We start from the raw sequence: 22,387 nt of genomic DNA, 5'->3' as shown, positions 1-22,387 counted from the left end.
GTTCTGCCAGACCTAAGAAAATCAGCAAGAAATAAAGTTACAGACTCTCGTATTTTGCTACAAGTAGCTTTGGAATCTGGAAATTCCTTTTCTTTGTCTATCTTTGTTAGACTACTATGCAAAGAGATTTAATTCTGGTAAAGATTAACACATATCTGAAGTACCCAGATGATTTCTTTGATTGTGATAGGAAACATCTAGATATGAAGTTCAGCACAAAATATTTTCAGCTTCTGAGAAATATGGGTGAAACTACTTCGAACATGATTATGTTAAGAGCATCGTCCTTATTAACATAAGAAAGAAAAACAATTTGTTGGAAAACACCATTTGAGGTATTCCATACTGTTTTCCAATGTCATTTTCCCAGAGACACCAAGAATGGTTTGGTTTTGTGGTTTGGGTGGGGTAGGGGAGAAGGTTGTTGATGTTTTGGGAAAACCTACCAAAGCTTGCAGATCCTCAGCTACAGTAATAAGTGGCTGCTGTGACCTAACTTCAAAAACTAGCTGCAGGAGAAACTGTCATTATTTCATCCATTCAATCTAAAATTAAAACACTTTTTTTTTAATGTATCAAACAAAATTTTAAAAATTTAAAAAAAACCCATATAAACAGCAGAAGGCTTCCTCAATGGCAAAGTCCCAAGCCCAGTTGGCCAAACCCTTCCAACCACATACCCACCCCTGGGTTTCAGATCCAAGTTAAACTTCACTCCCCACCAGTTTTATCTTGCCACATTCAGAGCAGGAAGAAAACATCTAGAGGACTCCAGCACAGGCAGAGCATGGACACACACACACACAGCAGCACTCCCAGGGGCCTGCTCTGCACTTGGATTTTATTAAGGAATGCACACACTTCTTGCTCCTGTCAGAAATATTCAGGGGCTCCAGCACATGAACAGTAACTCACCAACCCCACTGCCTTGGCTGTATCATAAAATAAACACAGTCTCCAAGATGGACTCTATGAATTTATGTCCTTTTGAAAGAATTTAGTAACTGAAGAGGAAAAAAAAAACACAAGTAAAGTGAATGGTTCAAAATGTGCAGTAAATAGTTTTGAAAGCAATGTTCTCATCCGGGAGTATTGCAACAGATGTTTATCATGAGCTACTGCAACAGTTAATCCAACTCCCAGCCAGATTACCTCTTTGTCTTTGGAAACAAGCCTTTTTTCCATGGGCATCTTACAGAAAACAAGGGGATGTGCCAGAACTGACAGCAAGCAGTTAACTGAATGAAGCAGGAGCAAAAAAAAAAGCCATAAAGAGCCCAACCAAATAAACTGGTATCTGGCCCAAAAGACTTAGATGAACAGGTGTATGTGTGGGTGGAATTGGAAGGAAAAAAATAAAGAAAAGCATTTAAACAAAGCCTCCATTGACATTCTGGTCACTGAAGTGGGTACACACAAAATGAGCCAAACAACATTTTTGAACAATTCAGCAAATAATTGATTTCTTTCCCTATTTTTTTTTTCCTGGAAAGGATAGGAAATATGATTATTGAGCTTGGGTTTCAAAATACAGTGCCCATAAGCCACAGTAACAACTCAGAGGTTACTCTATTGCAAGATATTCTGAGGAAGAATGAAAAAGGAAGATACAGAACTACGTATGCAATCTGGTATTTACCCCTTAAAGATACAAATGTAAATCACAATTTAAAGCATCATTATTTAAAGCTGAAATTACCATTTCTTAACGAATGTAAATCAGATCCCCGTTTACAGCATTTCCTAAAGGCAAGTGGAGGGCTAGTAAGTCCATGCCCAGAGCCATTCTTCTGCTCCTGATTTCACAGGCATTTAATTCTGAAAAAATCTTGAGCATACAATTGTCCTGTGAAAAGAGTGAGCAATCCCCTTTGACCATCCAAAAGAGACCAAGCAAGGGCGGGAAGTGCACCTTGTCCTCAGTGAACTCACCTGAGCATCACCCACGGCTCCCCCACCCCTGGGACCACACTCACCCTGGCTGCACCAGGATCCATGGAAAACTGCTGGGAGGCAGAGGAGGTTTTGAGGATTTACAGCCTTGCACAGCTTACAAGGCTTCCCACAACTTTCACATGAAGCCCACACCTTCCCCCTCGGACTCCCAGCTGTGGTAACACAAGAGTAAGAGTCACAAATTCTGGAAACTTTGATATAAACTTCTTTCCTTACTGAAGAAAATCTCAGCTTGTTGCTTGTTTAGGGCTTTTTAAACAGAGAGAAAAACAAATGCCAATCTGTCAAGTGTAAAAAAGATGTAAAGAGATTTTGTTCCTCTAATTGCTCAGCAGAACAATAAATGAATAAAAAGCTCTAGGAAGTCCTTTCCACTCGGCAGTATTTCTGCTGGTAATGCAGAACAATTTTCCTTGGTACTTCTCTTAATCAACAAAGACAACAGCAAACATTATCAGTCCTTTCATATTTGATGAAGAGATTCACATTATTTATTCAAGAAAGCCTTTACAAATATTCCTTCCCTTCTCAAAAAACCAGTGACCACAGAGCCATGTGTCAGCAGTACCTCTACTGAGCCCTTGGCCTCTTCCAGGCCATTGGAACAGCCACCCATTGGTCTGTTGACTAAAATAAAACCTTTCACAGCTTGTCTTGTTATGGGGTTTTACCCCCATATATCAAAAGTCATAAGTGTCAAGGGAAACATTTTGTTTTCTACATTTTTAGTATTCCAGAGAAACACAGTGACATTGCATTCCGCAAGTCTTGCCAAGAATGTCTTTTGTGTTCACAGCTTCAATGTTGCTGATAAATTTTGAACACTAACAGTACAGAGTATGATTTAAATCAGAGCCTAAATCATAAATGTAAAAGTAATTTAGGCTACTGAACTGGAAACCTTAATTTAAATAATTTCATATTGCCAATATAGTTTTCCTAAAGACCTATTTGCTTTCAATGGTTGTTAGTTCTCATTGGGAAGGTAAATAAACTACATGCATCTATTTAAATGATTATGAAGCCTAATATATTCTCCATATTTTATTTTTACATTTTATTAAGTAGACAATTTACTAGGCAATTATTTTTTTAACTACAATTCCTAAGTGCTTCAAAAATGTTTAGTGAGTCCTAAAGCACCTTTTATAATGACGATTATCCCCATTTTATAGAAGGATAACCCAAAGAAGAGACAATTAACTAGTCTGGGCTCTTTCCTTCACCACATGAAACCAGCTCTAAGGTAACATGATTGATCTCCACTACAGCAGCAACCTGTTACACATAATTTTTCACTCTGACCGAGCAATTGTAATAATTTGCAATTATTGAGTAAGAGATCAATTAGAAGCAAAGATTTAGCAGCAGCAGCAGAAGGCTGAACTAAATATCTGCACGAGAATCAGGAGGTTTTGCTGGATGCTTTCACCAGGATATGGCACTCGGAACTATTTTTACTCCATCTCCTAAAATGTGGATGCAAAGGTAGCACAGGCACAGTCTGCTGCTGCCTTCACAACACCACAGCTTGCTTGATGAGCGACCTCAATTATTTTGCCCTGAATGACGGCAAAAATAGCAGCGAGCACCGAGATCGCTTACACAGCCCAAGAGAACGCACACGCCAGACTTTCCAAGTTGTACAACCTCTACTTTGAGTACTCGTTTCTTAAAATTGTGCCTCAAAATTTGCAGGATGTTGTGCCAACAGCACTTAGTGTCAACGTTTCAGTACCATTTCCGCATACTGAATATTGCTCATCCCAAGCTGAGACCTTGCACAGTTTCTTTCCTGAGGGATGGCAGCAGCCTGGAACGTTTACTAGTCAAGACAGGCCATGTATGAAAACTGGGAGAAGTGCTACAGAATTATTTTTTACATTTTGCCACAGTCTCTCATCACTGTGCCTGTTTTTCACCAGTACAAAATACTACTTGTGCCCTAAGCTGGCCCATGATGGGAAACTGCATCTTTCCAAAATCGCCTCCTGATCTCTCCTCCCAAGCCAGCCCTTACCAAGGAGGAGCATCAGTGTCTCCCAGGCTACTTTACTCTCCTGTGAACTTGCCTTTCCTGGGATGCACACAAAAATTGTAGCAGTTAGACATTCATGACCATCCTTGAACTTAGCCTGGAGTGGTGAGAAACACCCTCTACCCCATGGTGCAGGGAAATAAAACAGTAAGAGACATCGTAGTATATGAAGAAACAAATTTAATAGAGTAATTATATAAAATGCCAGCTCTTCCCCTCGATAAAAAGGTGACCACTACAGGGATGTAGAGCAGAAGGGTCTTGAGGAAACAACCCATGGCTCTGACACTGCAAGGTCCAGCTGGATTCCCCCATCTCACTGCAAGTCCCCATCTGCAGTTTCAGGAAATGAGAGTGCTGTTCCCTCCAAAATCAATTGCAATACTGTGTGCCAGACCCCAAACCACACCCCAAACAACACACACCATGTTTTTTGGCTACACACAAGCACATGAACCAGGGGGACAAGCAGGGACTGCAGGAGTGAGAACACGACAGGCCAGGCGTGGGTCAGGGACCTCTCTGTCCCTGCTGAAGTGAAACCGAAAGGTTTCACCCTGCCAGCCAGCAGCAGCATTTCCTGCCCAAGCACATCACCAAGTGAATCCTTCACTGCCTTTCCTGTCCAGCAGGCAGGCTCCAGCCCATCCTGCCCTGCCAGGCTCCAGGCTGGATGCTGCTGCTGGGGGAAGCCAGCGGGCTCCGATGGGAGCGCCGGTCCCAAAAGGCAGATGTTGTGTAAATCCGTATTTCATCAAAACAGTTAATTGTGACAAGAGGGCTATAAAAATCCTTGTACTGCTTAAATTATTTCTCCACTTAGAGCAACTCTGCTACCAGGAAATGTTACACATTGCACTTTATACCCAACTGGCAGCGCTCAGTGATAACATTACAGCTCTGTTAAATAACAGATATAAAAATCACAGATCTTTAGAAACTACAAATTAATTTTTTTCCCGTCATTCAACATAACCATTTACAAACAAACATGCCATGCAATTGTCATTAAAAGTTTTCCAATCTAGCGCTGCATGTGTTTAAATATGAAAATTATACTTCTGAAATAAACATTGCTGCTATCAGGGAAAAGTGCTACCATAAGTCACATTGCTGTAAGACAGAAACTACCACCACGAAGACTCAGTAATCCCTCACATTTCACCAGGGGAATGTTCTCTCTCCATCCATCAAGGTCATGATAAAATAAAAAAAACAAACAAAAAACAGCTACAAAACAACTAGACAGAACCTACTAAAACTTTGATTATTTAAGACCCACAAGTACGTAAAATAAGAAATTCAGAGACTGTTTTGTAATTAATGAATGATTTATCTATATTACTGATGCCAAACCTTCAGTAATCTAAGTTTAGTAAATTCATTTTCTCTACATGAATCTCCTTGTGCACACTGGAGTCTAACTGTTATCCAACTCATACAACAAGGAAAAAACAACACTCCAAAAAAACAACTAACAGGGTTTCACTTTTTCTAACCTGACCTTTATTTTAATTTATTAAGAGTTTACTATCCATTCATACTTGGAATATATATATATATATTTAGCAACATGCATCTCCTTTAGATATTAAGTCTACACTTAGCAATATTTAGAGTAAGAAATGACAAGGTTTCCTGCAGCTCCACGGGGTCACAGGATCTCTAGCTGGTACCAGTGAAGCAATCCAGTGCTGTGCCAAAGGGAAAGCAAAGCCTTCCTCTGCTCCCCCTCACCTGCCTGGGTGAGAAAACAAGCAGGAGGCGTGGAGGGTAATTCAGTTCTGCAGTGCTCACATCACCTTTCATATTTCTGTTACCACCACAAGCAGGCAACGCCTGCCAGCCTGGCTGCACTTTGTTTACACGCTATTAGAAACCAGAATTTGCTACTTAGGCTAAAAAAGTCTCACTAGGTATCAAACAGACCTTATTTTGTCTGTTTTCTCAGGATGTTCTGAAGAAAGTTTATATAATGAATGAAAATTATGCATGCCAGTATGTAACAAAATCAAAGTGCCATAATATGTATACATGGGTATTTCTACTTTGAAACAGCAGTTGCTGAACTGTAGCTGGTTTCATTTTAAAAGTACAGATCGCTGGTTTAAATGGTATTTATTTAGTCATCATAATAATAATTTATATATAATTCTCTGAACTTCTCACCAGCTCAAGTAATCAGTCACCTCATTGTAACACACTGATGAATTCAGTGGGTGTCTCTCATTTCAGACGATTTGGGTAGATGATCAAAGAACTACAGGTACAGAGTTTTTCCCTGGGAGATGACAAATCACCAGTGGTACAGGTGCCATTCCTATCCATCATAATTTTTCCCAACAAGGATGCCCCTGTCACGGTCCCAGGATGTTTGTGCACCCATGGGTGCTCGGGCAGGAGGTGAGGACACAGAGCCTTCCCACACCCTACAGCAGCAGGGGCTGCTCCTGCTTGGTAGGGCCAAGCTGAAAATTCTTCCCTCATTCCGTGCAAAAACCTGTATTGGTTCTCACAGCTTCAGGCTAGCAACAAAAAAATTAAGTTTTTAGGCCTAGCAACAGAGCTGGCCCCACAAGCATCCTTCTGCCTTTGCAATGCACAGCAAGGGGTTAATCACACGTACAGGTGTAAATCTACACTGCCAGAACCACTGACTTTAACCCAAATTCTATATAAGGCACCTCAAAGGTTCAGTGACGATTTTATTAAAAAGAAACATTCAAGCATTGATTTCATTGATAATCAGTTATTTCTATTCAAGATTTCTACTTTTCACACATCACAGAATGGTCATATAAATATACTACAGCTTCCAGCTCCATCTCCAGCTGGGGATGCTCACAGGATATTTAAATTCCCAGCTAAGTAGATGGCACAGAAAGCACAGAACCCAGTCCTAACCACAGCCTTATGCAGAGAAAAAAGTTGCAAAATCCGTCAGCAGATTTCTCTGTCTGAAAACATATTTCCATCAGAAATAACTTTTGCCATGAAAACCACCAGGGAACTCAGAAGTTAAAAACGTGGATGCGGTTCTAATATGATGTTAAATATACAGACCAAAATATAATAAATACACATCATGAAAAGGAGAATATGTTGCAAAATAACAGAGCTAAATTTGTCCATGAAACGTGTAACAGATTTACAATGCAAGATAAAAATTGAGAGTATTTAAGTTCATATTTGTTATTTTAAACTCAAACCAAACAAAGTACGTTCAGATAACAGCACCTAACCACATCGATTTCCAGTTAACCGAACGGGAGGTATTTAATATCTGGCAAATCCACAGAAACAACTTCTGGGAAGAATCCCGGCTTTTCCTCGGGGAACCCTCCCCCAGCCGGTTCCCAGACTTTGCGCAGTTCAGCGCACGCAAACCCCGGTGTCCCCCCGGAGACGCGCGGCGCCAACTCCGCGCTGTGCGGGACGGGCGGCGGGGACCCCGCTCCGCAGCGCTCCCGGGGCACCCCCGGCCGGGAAGAGCGCAGCCCCGCCGGGATCCATCCATCCCCTCGCCTTCCCGGCAAAACTCCCGCTGCCCGCGGCACAAAGAGCCGCATCCCCCGAGCAGTAGGCAGGATGCGGCCGGCGCTGCCCCCGGCGCTGCGCTGGCGCAGCCCCCGCCCAGCGGCCGCCGGGGGCTGCGGTGCAAAAACAATTATTGGAAAAAAAAAAAAAAAAAAAAAAAAAATAAACCGCCGTGCATCAGGACGGTGCGCAGGGACGGGGCAGCGCGCCGGGTAGCGAGCATCCATCCACCCATCCATGCATCCATCCATCCCCATCCCGCCCTCCATCCATCCATCCATCCGCCCACACGCCCACCTTGCATCCCGCCGCCGGCTCCACACCGGAATCCGCCGCCACCGCCGCCGCTGCCGAAGATACGGGGCAGGCGGGCGGACCAATGGGGGCGGAGAGCGCCGCGGCCGCAGCCAATGGCGTTCGCCCGCCGCCGGGGCCCGGCCAATCAGAGCGCAGCTCATTAGGCGGCGGCGGCCGGGAGCGGCGGGGGCGGGGAGCGGCTCTGCCCGTTCCTCGCCCGCCCATCGCGATTAATTCTTTTCCTCCCTTTTTCCTCTGTTTTTTCCTTCCCCACCCCGCCTTCTCTTCCCCCACCCTTTTACTTTCTTGTTTTTTTTCTTATTTCTCTCATCTCCCTCTCTCTGGCTCCCTCCTTTTAACTTCCTCCGCGCTTCTTATTTTGGGCAGGGCCTTTTCCCCATTTTTTTATGTAGTCCCCTCACTGTACATTAATTATAGAGACCAAAAACTTGGGGAGCCCCAAGGGAATTTGTTCTGCTCTGTATGGAAGGATGCCATTGCCTAAATCACGACTGATCGCGGGGAAGCACCAGACAGTAATATTTTAGAGAATCCAAGAAAATGAAGGGATATAAACCACTATAACCACTCCAGCCAAAATCTGAGCTCAGCCACTGGTTTTGGCATGGCACACAAGCTCTGTGCATGCCTTCCACAAGCTCCCAGGATGCAGAACCAGCCTTTAAAAATAACAAAACGAAACCAGCAGATGTTTCAGCCACACAGCTCCACTCCCGCATGCAAAGCTGCTTAATCTGTATCACCACTGCGAAATTCTTAGCAAAGTTTCTTATTCAAGTCAAATGATTGTGGGTATAAATACCTGCTTTGCTAAAAGATATAGAATAAATAAAGTTTTTTAAGAAATTCAAATTCATTCACATTCATTCTTGAAAAGAAACTTTTCAATGAACAAAAGTCATGGCTGCTTTATATTACAGCAGAAAATATCTACGGTAGAAGATGCCTCAGAGTTTTCTTCTGTTTTTCCATCCTGGTGACCTCAATAATTCCTAAATTCAGAGCGAACTAAATCAGTGACAAAGCCTGCACCTCCCATTTCTGATGTTGTGCTCCTTCTGACCTCACCCCAGCATTTAAAATCACGAAATTGTATTTGCTCAAAGCCCTTGCCTGAGCAGGCCACGTTATGAATGTATTCACAGCGTTTGGCTAATACAGGATAACACACGCTGTGAAGTGATAAACCCGATATCATCCCAAGTCTTGATGATAATTTACAGGAGAAAGCTTTTCTTCTGCAGATCAAGAGATGTTTTTTCCTGAGGTGCCCCAAGAGCCAAGAACACTGTGATGCCACGAACTGCTGACAGGCAACCAATAACTGTGACAAATTATACATTCATGGCATCTGCAACAATCGATAAAGTGACTCACCAAATTAATAAAATATAGATCACAAAGCATACATTTTTATTAAAGAATAATTTCATGATAACCAAGTAATGTGGATGCTTCCAAGCATAAGATTAAATTACATGCTGAGCAAATCTGGCATTTTGTGATAAACTACGAAAACAGTCTTTGCAACAGCAACTGAGGAAGAACATTGCTGACACAGTCTATAAACATGTTTTATAAAGCACAATGGAAAGTAACCAAAAAAAAAACCCACAAGAAAAAAATCCAAAACAAATCCCATAGTGAAGTGGTGGCTAGTGTATCACCATACACCATACACTTCCTAGACTTCTCCTTTGTTTGTAATATTCCTTCAAATATGATGCTGATTTTGGTGTTAGAAGTAATAAAAATAGATTACCTACATAGGGGAATATTTACACCAAATTAATTCCTAAATCAGTCAGACTTCCACAGTCATTATTGGAGAATGCAAAGATTTTTAGCACATTTAGGATGACAGCAAATGTACTTAAATACACAAATCAAGTGTCTTACCTGATAGACTGACCCTGCTGGTCATAATTTTGTGCCTGCTGAATTACTCTTAGTTTAAAGCACTTCCTTGAACTTAGGAACACAGTGAATCCCACTGAATTTGAAGGCCTTACACTTTACACATGATGAAGTGTTTTCCTGCATGGGTATTTTCCCCTCCTGAGGAATGCAGTGAGATTTCCCAGCATTCTGTAAAGGTGTTGGGAAGTTCTTCCTTTCTCAGGGAGGAAGATGGAGCATCTCTTATGGCAAAGGCTTCACTACTGGGAAGAGAATTCTTAGGCATATCCTCAGTGTCCACTGTCTGTGTTGGGTTATTCCTACACAGCTCTGAACCATGTCCTAAATGAAGAATTTAAAATACTGAGATCATGTTTATTAAAGTTTACAATTGTTAGTTCCTGAAACTCCTTGGTAATTGGTCTCTCCAGGCTAACTATGCCACACCAGCTGCATTAGAAGGCTGCCCTAAATTAGTTTGAATCCTCTACAATGCCAGATAATGTGGTGCCTTCAGAGTGTCTTCATGTGATTGGTATCTTCTCAGATCTTCCAAATATTTATTTTATAGCAAAATATCCATAATTTCCTGGAAGCAGACTTTCATATTTCTGAGTATTTTGCATCCATAATGCTTAGCCACTTCCTCAGCTTCCACAGATTTCCTAGCTAAACACATGAGATGTGCTGTTTCCCATCCTTCTTTCTAGCTAATAAATAATGGAATCTTAATTCTGAACTGCTGTCATGAAACAAAAACCAAATAGAGCCTAAGTGATACAAAAACAATATTGTTTACACTAGATCCATTATTAACTTAATTCTTAAACAAATGGCATTTAATAATACATTAAACACATAAACAGGAACATATTCGAAGTTATAATCCCACCAACTCCTTTTCATGACATTCATCTTCTCAAAGGCAATATCCACATTTCAATCTAATCATTTGTTGAACATCACTAACTTAATAAACAGAGATGGTTCCTTAAAAAAAGCTTACTACTTAAATAAGCTGCTGCCTTCCCTAGCTGTGGCAACCTAAATCAGTTTTTAAAAAAATCTATTCTCTGGCATATTATTAGCAACCAGAAATTTATTACATTATTTTCTTTCAAAATTAAGTATCTTTATTTAGAAAACATACCTACATATCCCTGCTTACAGATAACCATTTACCTAAATATTTTCCAAGCGTTGTGCATGGTGATCATTTCATTTACTAAGAAAATACCCACATTGCTGTGAATCTTTTCAGTCCCCAAAACGTGCCTACAGATAGCAGCAGTGCATATTTTAGAGAAGCAGCAAACAGGACCAGCTTCAGAATTACACCCACCACCCTCCACATAAGATGAGGCAAGAGCATTTTCTCTTGCCATAAATTACCACTCCCTTCTATCAGCAATTATTTAACTTTCAAAAATAGCTGCAACGAGAAAAATTATGAGCTATAATTACGCAAATTTATCCCTGATATTAAGACTGCATACATGCAGATATGTATACCTAATCTGCTCTAAAGTGTGCAGTGTTAAATATTATAATCATATATACCAGGGCATCTTTATCTCATCACCCAAATGACAGCATGTCTAAACATCTGTGAACCATTCCAGTGGCCAACAATGCCCATTATTACTTTTTTATCTGGTACCACTCATTCACCTTCCTCTTTCCCAGGTGAGTGCAGGGACCTAAGTGCCACCACCACCCTCCCTTCCATGGAAAAAAAATCAATCTATCTGTTTGTCTATCTATCTATCTATCTATCTATCTATCTATCTATCTATCTATCTATCTATCTATCTATCACTGAAGGCAACACAGAAGCTGTGTCAGGTCATAAGCCCAGACTCTGAAAATATCTAAAGGCTGGAAATATTAAAAATACCGTACATAGTTGGTCTGGTTTTGCTTTCTGTTTCATACAAGACCTTGGGCTACAGGGCACTCTATGGCCTGACCCAGTTCAATAAGCATTTCATTAAGTACTTCAAGACTAAATTGCATCATTCTTTTCTTGGAAAGTGGAATTATTGAATATCATAAGTTACTCGATTAAAAGCAAATTAAAATTTGTCTACTCCTGCACTACTAGTCTGACTCAAAGCAAGCACCTCCCACGTTGTCAGAGGTCTTGATAGACCACTGTCTCTCCAAAACTGCCAAAATCTCTGCTAAATCATGCTGTGAAGTGCTGCCTCTCAGACAGATGTATTTATCCTGTCTGTAAGATCAGGATAAATCCAGTTATCACAGAATGGTTTGGGTTGGAAGGGATCTTAAAGAGCATCCAGCTCCAACCTTCTGCCATGAGCAGGGACCAGGCTAGACCACTAGTTCCACCAGAGCTGGCTGTTCCAATCCCCATCCAACCTGGCCTTGAACACTTCCAGGGATGGGGCACCCCCAGCTTCTCTCCTCACCACTTTCACAGGAAGAATTTCTTCCTTATTTCTGATCTAACCCTGCCCTCTGCCCGTTGGAAGCCATTCCCCTTGTCCTGTCTCTCCATGCCCTTGTCCCCAGCCCCTCTGCAGCTCTCATGTCACTCCCTTTGGGTTCTGGGGAGTGTCCCCACAGCAGAGATGCTCTAGCCCTCTGAGCATCTTCGTGGCCTCCTCTGGACTTGCTCCACAAACTTATTTTGAGTCCAGAGCTGGATTGTAACTCCAGGTGGAATCTGGTGGCTTCACCTTCAGCCATTCCCAAGCCTTCCCTGCTGGGAGAGGGCAGGGAGGTCACTCAGGAAGCAGCACCATGGCAGGACTGGGGTGGGGGCAGGCACTCTCTGTGTTCTCAGTGATTCAGCATTTCTTTTACTTACCTATTAAACTGTCAAATCTACAGCATTTATTATGCAGTTACCATGATACAACAATGAACTCAAGTTATTATTTTTTTGGTTAAGCTTTTCCTGTTATTCTTTGTGGGGAATTAACAGTCACAGATTCATAGGATCTATTTTTTGCAGAGAAACTTAACAAAAAGATAGGAACCCAATAGAATTTTCCTTCTTCACATTTGTTTTCAATGGTGATAGAATAAATTGCTCCACTAAAAAGCCTTGATACTTTCTGTTTTAAAGCACAAGAACAAATGCTATTTTTAAAGTCAAAATGTGTTATAATGATAGGGTTGGGGTTTGAGGTGGTTTGATTTTTTGGGGTTTTTTTTGGAAGAGTAAAAATCTATTTTTTTCAGTTACAGTGGAAATTCTGAATGCATATTCACATCATTTTGCAAAACTGTCAACACTAGATACACACTTCTTTCTTTGAACTATCTCCCTGTGTTGCAACCCTCATCTAAATTTGAAAATATTTTGGTAAACATAGCTGATGTTTCATGGGTGCAATTTTGAGACCATAAGGAATTTAAGAAAACAGTTGATACTGCATTAAAATCTAAAATTGGCTTTTAAGAATCCATCAGCTTTCTCAAATCATCAACTATTAAGGAAAACATCCAGAAATGAATATCTGTAGCTAATCTACTTTCTCCTAGATTTTCTTCCCTGGAGTGTTGTTTTGGAACTTTTGAGCTCCTTTTGAAGGATATTTGTACATTCTTTTGTGGTGACATATTTTATACATTACTTAAATATGTTCTTCTCCTACTATTATACATTTAGCCTTACATATCAAGGTAATTGCATCACAACATTTATCCCAACAGGCTTTTACTTCCAGAGCAGGTTGTCTCAAGTATAGTTGATAACATCCACACTTTGCCCAGAAAAAGAAAATAGTTTGATTTTTAAAAAAAGCATTATGAGCACTAGTGGCATAACACATTTCTTAAAAGCACAGGCTTGAGAACATTTCCCTTGAGATGTAAAATAATTTGTTTCATGAACTAAATTTCCTTATTAAGAAAATCCCTGTTTTATTGTGTTTTGGGGTTTTTTTGTTGCCACTCCTCTCCTTGGAAAGCTGTGGTGGACTTTGGGGGCTCTGCCCATCAGGAATCCTCTTCCAGAATTCAACCTCAATTCATTCAGCAGTTGTTTGTACTTTTTTTTTTTTCTTCTGCAGCCATTGACTTTCAGTTCTTTTCCTTTTGCTCCACAGTATCTAAAGATGAATATATTCTTCATGTCTCCCTCTGAGATGACAGCCTCTTTACCTAACTCATTAAACTGTTCAGGAATGATGAACTCATACTGATAGAGCAGAAAATTCTGTTCACTTGTTTTTATGCATATCACAGGGGCTGCTAAAGCACATCCCGTGATCATCCAAGTACTATTTATCTATAATGAGAATCTTGTTGCAAGTTTCTATTTTACAAACCTCTGCTATTACTCACTTAGAAGATATGACCTTTGATTTTGTATTTTGAATTTGATTCCACTTCTATTAGCCCAGTGTTCACAGTAATCTCAGTTATTTCTATATAATATCCTGATTCCTTGTTATATTTAGGATGCCTTCCAATGTAGCCATTAGCACAGCCCCTCTACTCATGCCAGGCAATCTATGTGAAGCAAGCCAAGCTCAGTACTCCACTGCTAACCCCTCCTGCAACACCACACCTTTTAGAAAAAAATTCTTTCTTTTTGAGTAACACCAGGTGATGAATTTCTGCGGGAAGGAATTGTTCTTTAGCCCGGTTTCCCAGCAGCAACCACTCTCATTCCATCCACGGTTATGCTGGGAGCTAAGACACACAGAGTGAAGCTGTGCCTCCAGTTGCTGACACAGGAGTCTGGACTCTGCCCCATCATTATTCAGCAGATGGTCCTGGGCCACGTGTGCTGGCTCCAGACCTTGGACAACGCTGGGCACGTACCGAGGGATCGGCCTCTGTGGTTGGAGTCACGCTCGGGCTTGGTGGATGCTTTACTCCAACAACCAAGGACTCTCTGACCTTCAAGAGGCCGCCAAAACCCAAACCTCAGCTTGTTTCTTCACTCCTGGTAGCTCATAAGGTAGAAGCCTATAATTCTTAGTAGCAGTAAATACTAATTTTTATGAGTCTTGAATTAATTCACAGTAAGCACCACAATATTCCATAAAACACACAAGTGCTGAGGGCTGTGCTGAAGCTTTTTTTTTTTTGAAGAATAAGAGATAATGTCTGGATTTCGAAACATGTGGTGGTTTAGAAATGAAGGGTGAAGACTCCTCCAGAGAGGTGAAAGAAGCTGCCCTGCACACCACACAGCTGCCTTTGGCACACTGGAGTCTTCAGAACCTCTGAAAGAAAAGGTCCTGCCAAAAACTGCTACTGCTTCAGCAGGTTTAACCATTTTTAGAAGCACTGCCAATACCAAGGCATCAAACCAGAGTCTTTGCCTGTACCTGTCTCCCTATCCCCAGAACAATCAAACAGTATTGTTAAATCACTGGGTATCGTCTGAGCAGCCCAGGACTGCCCTGGAGGCACAGAACCCAAATCCCTCTTCCAAAGGGATCCTCCTTGGCTGGAGCAGGCCAGCAGGGATGCTGACCTCTGGCCACAAGGGTGGCACTTCTGCAGAGGTGCCAGGGAGCTGCAGGACCTCCCTCTCCACCTCTCTGCTGAGTGAGGTGTGTTACACGAAACGCTGCATTTTAATTATGCAATTACACAGAACTGAACGACCCAGCTCTGGAGTTTTGCAGACACAACCCTGCTCCTGGCACCACCTCCCTCAGTGGTTAAACTCTGAAGCCTTGTGCAGGGCGAGAAGTTTTCTCAAACCCTTCCAAGAACATCAATAACACAGTCCTAGTTATGAACTTCATTCAGCTCCATGCTCATTAAATCCCAGCTGTTTCCCCTTGATGTTGTGTTAGATCAGACACCACTGAACCTGCCTCTGTGTGTGTGTGTACACAAATATGCTTTTCCCTTTGTCCTGCAGAACAAACTCCTAACAGAAAAGTGTTTATATTAAAACTAACTGGAATTAAATGCCAATTAGCAGTTAATAATAGTCTTAAGATAACGTTTCAGATCCATTTAATGCCATCATAAACTGACTGCAGAGCTGACTGGTTAGATTTCAGCTATTGTTTTGACACAGAAAGAAACTACCAGTTGATTAAAAAACCTAAATTAGCTTAAGCATGAGCACCTCAATTGAAAATGCTCCTGAGCTTCCCTGCCTGCTCACAAGGAAGCCAACACACCTCAGTTCCCTTGTCACTCAGTTCTCATCGCAGCTCTGCATGCATCAGGAGGGTTTTTGGAGGTTTTATACTTATTTATTAATTACCTCTTCTTTTAGAAAAGAAGATGGATTTTTTTCCTGCTTCTCTATCCCTTTATAAACTCTTTTTATGTTTATGTTTATCTCTTCATAATTCTTTCTCTGTTATCACAGAGAACAGAACATTTTTAGCCTACCTGGACTGACAATACTTTTCAATTTGGATGATATAAATCTGTTTTTCACTGAAAGGAATATGTTTGTTTTCAAAGTTGTCTGAAATACAACCCACTAACTGAAGGTATAAAACTAGGTAAAATACACACTAACTAACATCATTCATTGCATTTTGTGCCCACATTCTTGCTAGAGTGAGACTTCTCACAGTCCCTCTTGAAACAGGAATAAGAATAGAGCAGTTTGAAAGTTAAATCAGAAACAACAGCTTAACATTTATTTTTATATTTTTCTGTTCCTATATGCATTTTTTGGACCATTTAATACCCTTCAGAAGCTCAAAAAATTGTTTGGCCAACAACAAAAAAAAGGGCTAACCATTTTTAGGAATACTGGCAATACTAAAGCTTCAAACCAGAGTATTTGCCTCTACTTGAGGCTTCTCACTGTGAAGACAAAAGCTCTGAAATTCTCAAAAAAAGCTGCAATGATCTTGTAGTGAAGGCTGAACTCTACGATACCCTGACACATCCTATTGCAGTTCTTTGCTAAAATGCACTGAATAATACATAATGGAAAAATACAAGTGTTGTAACCTAATCTGGGCTGTAAATCCCTACTCCAGACACACATCTCTCCCCCACCACCCAAATGAACCTAAAACTGACAGATGAGGAAGAACAGCTTCCATTGCATACTTGTAACACTTTTGTGTCCCTTATAACACTTGGATTATTTGAACAAAACCACTTTTTACTTAATCACAGAAGAAAAACTCAACACAGTTTTGAAAAGGAAAAACTGGGAGCAATTTAACAAGGTTGCAAAGTTCCCCACTGCAGTCCTTGGCATGGACAGCACTTAAAAATGGGTGAAAAGCTACAGCCATTCAAGGAGAATAGTTTCATTTTGTTTGAAGTAGAAATTCCCTGCACCAACTAAGCAAACATCCTCATCCTTTTCAATAACCCAAACACTTGAAGCCAAAGTAACAAAGCAAACAAATATTAGCAACAATATTTCTTCATTTCATAGCATGGTCATGTCTGGACACCCAGAATTTTCTGGGTAGCACTAGGAATTATTTCCTATTTTGCACCAGTGAAGAATCTAGAAAGAAAATTTTGGTCCCATGTGAAGGTCCACATAGCTTGCAAACTTCACCAAGTATACAGAACTGCTTGCCTTACATATCCAGTCATTTAAACAGTCATTTGACCATATAAAGTGTTGAATATGCCAGAATAAGAAAGCAGGAGTCATAAAAAAATCAGATTTAACACTAAATCTGACATGCACAAAATTAAAAAGGTAAAGAATTGATTAATGACAAGGATGATGATGTAAGAATAAAATTAATCATTGAAATTAATACAATTTTTTGGAAAAATCTTTGCAGAACACCATATAGTGCCAAAGCCTTCCCAAACTCACATCCACACTGCCTTGATAAGTACCTTATCCATTCTCTTAAATCCAGCACTAACATACCTCCTACTACAAATACTTCAAATATCCATGAACATCACCAGTGTTGCTGTCAGTGATAACAGGCTAACATTAATATACAAAAAATGGATTTTTATTCCCATTATGAAATATTATGAGTGTCATGTCTAAATAATTGTGCCTAGAAAGACTGAAGTCTTTTCTATTTTAAAAAGATAAAATGGGTGCAATGAGAAAAGAAAAAAAATGCTATACCCCAATATTTAAGACCTGTCATTTGCTTATACAGCTACAGCTAAATCAAGAGATACTAAAAATGTCAGAAGCTAAGCTATCCCTCTCATTTTCCTCAAACTAGTTTTAGTCAAGTTCTCATTTTAAAATTGTTCAGTTACTCCCTTTGCTCAGTGCAGTGCATTTTGAATCTGACATTTCCCCCACCCCCACAAGAGGAAATCCCATCACCAAAGGGGTAAACTCATTCTCTAGAAGTGACTGTATCTGAAAAGATCAAACTGTCCTTTTGGTCCACTTGGGCTTTTGGGGTGAGGAAGAGTGAATTACCTAAAATTTACAGCATCAGTAAACAAAAACAACTGAAGTCTACATTAAATGGCTCACTAGAGCATGTAACACTGTAGAGAAATGGGATTTTACAAGGATACAGAGGAGCAGATTTTCCATATGTGAGGAGTCAACCAGAAGGGATGGGAACAAGAGCAGATAGTCATAGCATGAGGCAATAGGAATGTTACATGAAAATATTTGAGGTTTAATATGCTGATTTGCCACTTTTTATTCATTAGCTATTACAATGGAAACATCTGCTTTAATATTTGTTTAGTGCAGTTGAAGCTCTTAAAAAAAAGAAGCGGGGGAGAGAATTGTATGTCAGAAAAGGAGAATAAGAATACAGAGCCTGTGTTTCAGATAACATCTGTGGTCACAATAAAATATGTAAACCAACTTGCTATGGCTCATTGTGATCTAGCCATGCCAAAACATTGTCTTCAAGGGACTGTCAACAGAGTAATGTGTAGAAATTTATTGATTAAAAAAAAGAAAATACTTACTTACAAAAAAATGTTCTGGTCTTACTAAAGCTGAAGATTAGAAACAGCCCCACATTACTTATTACTTACACAAAAGATTACTGCTGAATTGGAAAAGTCAAAGCAAACAAAGATTGCATTTAATTAATTAATGCTATTTTTAAGTTCTCTCTCCTGGTCATGGAAGCCTGTCCAAGAGCAGCAAGGTGTGTCTGTAAGGATCCTCACACCTCAGACACGATGGGAGATGAGGGTGAGGGTGTAAATGGAATGTCCTCTGGAAGCCAACTTGTCTCAAATGCTTTAATATTTTTCAAACTCAGGAAACCCAGAAGTCTGTGTTACTGAAGGTTGTGAAGTCCCACATGGGCAGAAAACATATTTTTTTTATTCTGTTTTCTTATACTGCTACACTTCTATTGATTTACTCTGGATTTGAACAGATACATTTCTTTTGATATTACTCAACCAACCAGTTTCAAAATATATAATTGAAGGTGTTGCATATGTGTGTAAAATCCACAATTGAGCAGACTGACAGAAAGAAGTAAAAGGTTCATTTGCTCTGGGCTTACATAAATTGCTGCAGTTGAATCTTGACTGTTCCTTCACTAGAAGGACAGAATTGACATCAGTGAAAAGATGAAAACATTGAATGGGAAGGTGACGTCAATTTTTCCTTCAGAGTCTCCAGTTAAAGAGAACATTTTGTTTTCAGGGAGCAGTTGACATGGCTGATGAGTCTGGGGTGGATCACAGAAGGTTGCATTGGCCATTGGGGAATACAGAATGCCCAGGGTCATCAGCAAAAATTGATATAATTGCTATATATAATGGAAAAGCCTGAAAGGTTTAGAATTTCATGACATCCTATAGGTGGCCCTGGGATTAACATCTCCTTGAAGAAGAGATTTGAAAAGAAACCACTGTTAGGAAAATACTGTCCAGTCCTCAGCAGAAAGAACCACAGTGCATTATGCTACAAAACACAGCATCTCACAGAGATTCCAGAATCCAGCCTTATCCAAAGAAGTCAAGCAACCACTAATCTCTAAACTTAAAAAGATTTTAAAGCTTTGATACATCCTAGTTGATAGGATTTGAACAACAACAACAAAAAAAACCCACAGTGTACTAACACAGAGAAACTAGTCTAAGAGCTGAGCTGCACAAGAGGTTGGATGAATCATTATTAAAATGAAATCTTTCTGATAGTCCTGGATAAACACACATCCTCATCTATGACCTCCAAAAAGCCTCCAGGGCAGCTGCATCACTGGAACTGGGACAGGATGCACAGCTCAGACACCAAGGTATCCAAAACTTACCCCACACAGGCAACCACAGACAACTTCTATGATCTCCATTCCAGCTCCAAGTATTTTACAGATTTAACCACTTTATCACCTCAAATGTCTTGATAACAGTTGGATTGCCTAGAGCTCAGAAAACATGCTTCAGTTTTCTTGAAAACATTGAATATCTACCAAACCTAGGTGATTTACACATAATGGTAGAATTCAGGTGATTTAAAATGTTAATTGGTAATTTGTGGAAATATGTACTGTTGAAAACAAAAGTAGAGATATGCAGTTTTGTCTTCTAATTATATTCCTTCCTTTAGTCTGTTATATTTTACATCTTCTTCTATTGCTCACACAACAATGGATTTGCTGTTTCTGAAAAAAACATGTAACTGCATCTTCTTTCAGCTCATGACAGCACACTGAGTTATATTGTCATCTCATCTGAGGCCACGAGAAAAAACACCCTACCACCAGTTTTTAATGTAAAGGTTAAGATACATTTGCTCTCAAGCTCATTCTATTAAACTTTTTTTCCCTGATTAATGGTTAACTGGCAATAAGTTTGCACTTTTTTAGTGATATTTATTGCAGATTACAAGCATCGTGCTGAGAAGCACATATGTAATGAGGTTTATTTCTATTTTCATGCTATTTCTTGCCAAAAACACACGGTGAAACCCATCTGTTGTATTTCCCATCTGAGGTTAGACAAGAAAAGGAGACTCTGCATAGCACTCTGTCACTGCAAACAATATTGATTAAAGCAGAGTTTGGAGATGGAATCCAAAGTGCTTACTCAGAGCAGGCATTCTGCCTCATTGATGCACACAGATGAAAATGTATATAAAATATGATGTACACATGGAAGCAATATTGACCAGCTCTGATTCTGAGCTAAGGACCTAAGTAAAAACTGAACCATCAGAGAATTGTTTCTGTACTTTTGCTCACATGTACCTTCAAATATGCAATTTTTCTTGTACCAATGTTTTTTTTCATTTCTGCCAGTTTAATAAATGAAGTCTCTATCTGAAAAACTGAGGAATACTTGGGAGCCCTTCTTTTGTGCCTTGTATAAAGGATGCAAGTGCTGTGATAGGGCAATGCACACTGCATTGTTTTTCACTTTCTCACAGAAAACAGACACTGTCCCTCCTTGCAGATGGCCAGCCTTCACAATGTTTTAACTGTACTCATTTCCTCATTCAAGACACAAGAAATGTTCTTCCTTTTATCTGTCAAGTAAATTCATGCAACACATAATTCAATGCTAATTTAGTGTGTGAAGGAGCATAAGTAATGAGGATGTTGGTAAAATCAGCTGAGATAATGCAAGAGGATTCTGATACACGGAGGAAGAAAGGGCACCAAAATATCAGACATAAATGGAAACAGAAATATCTGATGCACAACTTACTTTAAAGGGAACAAGGGTAGGCAGACACACAAGAATGGCTTTATGGTGCCTACACAGGGAAAGTATTTCAGAATTTGAGACATTCTAGTATTTATGAATGTATAGGCTTATAAACCCTAACTGAAACATGTAATTGTACCCCCCAGACAAGAGGCTGAGCTCTTAGTGAAAATTCATGTATAACATACAAGGGTATAAACTAAAATGTAAAGCAAATCAGCTTCAACATCAAATTTTGAAAAGTTGTTTGCAGCACAGATACAGAGATCAACAGGACTGTATAACTTCAGTATAGGCATAAACAACAACATATTTGTCTTTGCCCCCTTTGGAAAAGTAAACCCAACACAGCTTTTAAGGAGCATTCAGAGCTCCAGAAAGTGATGTTCTCAATATTAAAAATACAGCACAATGAACAGCCTAAGATACATTTCAGCTTCTAAATGCTCTCTCATCAGGAATGAGTGACTTTTATTGTAAAGATACAGAAACATAGCCAACAGGGTAGCTTTTCGAACAACTGCTCTTCCATCTAAACCTCAGATCCAAGGAAGTTGATCTGAGTCCTTTTCAGGCTCAGATCCTTCCTACCACCTGAAGAGCCTAAAGGAGGGTGTGTTATCCAAACTGCAAGTTCCTTTACATCTGACTAGAAATGATAGAAACTTCCAGATCATGTCATCTCAAGTAAAACCTTAGCAAATTTATAGATGACCTTTCTTCTTCCACTCATGATCTCGCTGGTTTAACTGTGGCTCATCACATTGCTGCAAAACTCAGGGACAGACTCTGAATTCAGGTCGGAAATAAAAAGTTTATACAGCAAATCTGCACAGAATTTGTTAAATCTTCTTCTGTGGATCAGAGTTAAAAGGTGCTGTGCCCAAGGGTGCTCAGTTAGTGCCCCCTCACTGAAACAACCACTGCCAAGGGCAGTGAAAACAGTAACATGGTTGTGGTAATTCAGACATCAAACAGTATCTTGGCAACCCCTAAAATTTTGTATTAGTTTTATATTTCAACAACCTGAGAGATTACATTTCAATAAGCCAGAAAGTTACACTCAGGCTGGGGACGAGGTTGCTTTAAGTA

At 40.1% G+C, this 22,387-nt stretch overlaps 1 protein-coding gene across 4 annotated transcripts in view; it reads right to left on the bottom strand.

Annotated features, from left to right (window-relative positions):
* CTBP1 (C-terminal binding protein 1) overlaps nucleotides 1–22,387 on the bottom strand; it is a 233,319-nt gene that overhangs the window by 141,260 nt on the left and 69,672 nt on the right. The window contains exon 1 of one of the 4 annotated variants that reach the window (XM_033059948.1): nucleotides 7,829–7,894. The exons of the other annotated variants lie outside the window; for them this stretch is intronic. Coding sequence (XP_032915839.1) covers nucleotides 7,829–7,835 — 7 coding nt within the window. The 5' untranslated portion in view covers nucleotides 7,836–7,894. Of the gene's footprint in view, nucleotides 1–7,828; nucleotides 7,895–22,387 lie in introns of those variants that run through there. 4 annotated transcript variants of the gene reach the window in all.

The sequence above is a fragment of the Catharus ustulatus genome, chromosome 5, assembly GCF_009819885.2.
Source record: "Catharus ustulatus isolate bCatUst1 chromosome 5, bCatUst1.pri.v2, whole genome shotgun sequence".
NCBI classification, from domain to species: Eukaryota; Metazoa; Chordata; class Aves; order Passeriformes; family Turdidae; genus Catharus; species Catharus ustulatus.
This window is presented reverse-complemented; position numbering and strand designations above follow the sequence as displayed.